The sequence below is a fragment of the Chanos chanos genome, chromosome 9, assembly GCF_902362185.1.
Source record: "Chanos chanos chromosome 9, fChaCha1.1, whole genome shotgun sequence".
NCBI lineage: Eukaryota > Metazoa > Chordata > Actinopteri > Gonorynchiformes > Chanidae > Chanos > Chanos chanos.
Genome location: NC_044503.1, coordinates 15,928,457 through 15,931,825, shown reverse-complemented (window position 1 = coordinate 15,931,825; position 3,369 = coordinate 15,928,457). Strand labels below are relative to the sequence as shown.

The 3,369-nt window shown below is 45.1% G+C and overlaps 1 protein-coding gene across 1 annotated transcript in view; it reads left to right on the top strand.

Annotated features, from left to right (window-relative positions):
* Positions 1–251: 251 nt before the first annotated feature.
* bsna (bassoon presynaptic cytomatrix protein a) overlaps positions 252–3,369 on the top strand; it is a 99,215-nt gene continuing 96,097 nt past the window's right edge. The window contains exon 1 of the mRNA XM_030785247.1: positions 252–433. Within this exon, the coding sequence (XP_030641107.1) occupies positions 252–433 (182 nt within the window). The remainder of the gene's footprint in view (positions 434–3,369) is intronic.

Genomic DNA, 3,369 nt, shown 5'->3' with positions numbered 1-3,369 from the left:
GCGCGCGTACTGTATCTCCGCGGCGTCAGCGCGTGATTCTCTCTCTCCTCTCATCTTTTCCCTCCCACCACATTTTAGTCTTCTCTCTCACGCGCGGTCTGTGCGCGTGCTCCGCGCTGGTCTCTTGATCTTAGGGTGATGATGGCGGAAGAGGAGCATCGTTGAGTTCGCTCGCAATTTAAAAAATACAAACAAATCCAATTAATAAAAGCAGATATAATAGACTTCCTCAGTCTCTCTAAACAGAGGCGATGGGGAACGAAGCCAGCCTCGAGGGAGGCGGACAGCCGGGGGAAGGAGGCTCTATGGTCGGGATGACTGGAGCTCCGGGATCGGTTTCAGCACCACCGGGTTCTGGACAGCTCATCAAGCCTGTGAATGGTGCAGCGGCCGGGGGTGGAGCAGCTACGGGACCCGGGGGAGGGATGAACAGGTAGGACGGGACATCCCATGACATCTTTCAACGGCACGCATCGTTTAGACATCGTGGTGGCTGAAAACGCTGTGATTTTGCAATTTCATCTTCTTAAAGTCATAACATAACCTTCTATTTTTCTTCCAATGAACGTCTGAGGTCCCTTGGCGTGTCACGAGATGCTGGTGTTGTGGCGTGGTATTTATTAAACACTGATAAATTTAAGAGCCAAACTGAAGAATTAGCATCGTAGACTCAATAATTTTAGTTTATTAAAATGTTACATGCCATTCATTCACAACTGAATTACTTATGCAGCAGATGCTGCAAGCAGCACGAGCAAGCTAGCCAACCAGGATGTCATTCAAGGCTCTCACAACTGGCTGCGTTTTTTTTTTTTTTTCTTCGTGTGGATACAGCTTCGGTCTAATATCCGTGACATTGCTGTGATGGAGTCGACAGGAAAACAGAGGAACACATTTAAGGCTTGGTGAACCGGGAAGCCGCGTTGCGCGTTTGTAGTGGGGATGACACAAACAGAGCGCGAACGCCCCGATCGTTTCCGCATGAGGACAGCTTCTGGGGGATGATGCTGATGCTGTGTACATATATATATATATATATACAGGTGTGATATATAGGTGTGTGTACGTGTGTGTGTGTGTGTAAGTGTGTGTGAGAGAGACAGAGAGAGAGCGAGAGAGAGAGAGTGAATGAACGAGTGATATTGAAAAAGTGTGTTCACTACGTGTCGCTGAAACGTCAGTCTTTCAGTTATACGCTGGGTCGTGCTACTGTGTCTCCCTACAATGACAATAATCGAATCAGTAGTTGTGAATCATATCAGAAATATTCACTTGCATTTACGGTACAGCATGCGTGTCAGTCATAAACAGTAGCGTAAAACGAGACTACAGTTATCCGTTTTCACAATTTCACGATTGTCTGTCTCGACCACAAAAACCCTTTCCCGTCATGTAAAGCGATTTTATTGCTTTCACATTAATCAGATACCATATGTACACTTTTAGTATTCCTCAACGTTCCTCTGAATGAAAACATAAATTGAATGAATTCAGGCATTCACCATTGTTTCATGTGATCGACAAACTAGGAACTATCGTCAAGCCGAGTGATTCTGCTATGTCCACGGTTCGGAGCCTGCACATGCATTATATAATACGGCTTTGGTAGAGCGGCAGCTTTGAGCTGTATGGGCAGGCAGCAGAGAATTTCCCCACAACGTCTGCATTTCACTCTCACAACGACCAAAACCCTGTTTTGTGATGAATTGACGCAATAAGGATGCGTATGCAGTTCTGTCCCAAAACGTCTTTTTCAAAGCGGGGAGCAAATGTGTTCGTGAAAATGTGTGATTTTACGTCTAGTATTTATAACGCCGTAATAAAAGTCCATGTGAACGGATCGCATCACGTGCAGCGTGTTTGCTGTGTCTCTCACACTCTCTAGCTCCTGCGTGCGCTTGCTTGTCACGTTTCTCTCTCTCCCTCCCCTCATATCCAAGAGCGCTGTAGCTTGTAATATATGGGCGTGGGGCTTTTTTTTACATGTTCCAGCCAAAATATCTGTGTCTGTTCTGTTTCTCGGCATGGAACCTCGGTTTACTGGCAGAGACTAAATAGACTGCTTAGCTGAAAAACCAGGTCAATAACAGACGTTTGTTGTCTTGTAGGCTAGTATTTGACGTTTCAGAAGACAAACCCCACCCTCCCCCACCTCACCTCTGTTCTGTTCCGGTAATGAGAACAAATCGCGCACCTTTCACGAGGCGCGAGGCTTGCTGTGTGATATATGGACCCCACGAGAAGCGCTGCAAAGAGAGCGTCACGTGAAGAAGTGCTGATTTGCGGTTGATCGTCAGATTTAGAGAAAATTGACCAGGCTACTTGACACTGCGGGCGAGTGGTCTGTAAAAGACGAAATATTACACAAGAGCACAGAGCTCTCGATCCTGTTCCCCCTGTTATTCTGTTAAAACGCACCAGTTCATTTAAACCTCGATAAGCACTTCTGACTGGACTTGGTAATAAAAAGACCATAAAATAAATGTAGTTGGAGATATCTGAGAGCTTGGTGGTTTGTATGTGTGCATGTTTGTGTGTGTGTGTTAAAGTCTCATCAGTGAGTCATTGTGCAACATCCCTCAGCCTTGGTCAGAGGAGATTTCAGTGTGTATTCTTGTTAAATGTGACAGGTCTGGAAGACAGAGGACTTTAGGTTGTTTCATTCATAAGCTACATTCATTTGAACAGTGCAAAACACTAAATCCTCACAAGACAGAGGTGTGTGCGTGCACATGAATCATTATATGAGAGAATGTGCACTAGGTGTGTGTATGTGCGCGCGCGCGTGTGTGTGTGTGTGTATGTGAATGTATGAGAGAATGTAGACTAGGTGTGTACATGCGTGTGTGTGTGTGTGTGTATTTGTGTCTCCCTGCTGTCTTAAAGGCAGAGGATGCTGTGAGGCATTTGTAGCAGACACCTGCGTCAGAGCCAAACCCAGTTTAGACCAGTTACTGGTTCAGCTGCTTTAACTATCTCTGCCTCTGTATTTATTCTCCAGTAAACCTCCTCTGTTTGTCCAAAAACTCCCCTTCTTTACATATAACTGCACTGTCTTGACTACGCCACATATAGACAGTAGTGGCACACTTGGTTTAGGGTGAATAGCAAAAACGGACATAAAACACTCACAGGCTTTCTTCTGGAATATTCTTTTTCTCAGGAGTGTAACTGGGTGCTTTAGAGCAGGAGAGAATACCTTCAGGCAATGTGTCTTAAATTCATTTCATAGTCTTTCTCATTTCATAGTCTTTCTCAGCTGATACCACCATGGTGCTTTAGAGAGACTTCATTTGAATGGTGATGTTGAGTTGGTATTCATGAGTGCTTAAAGTGTGAGAGAGGAGAGAAAGGAGTCCATTGATGTAA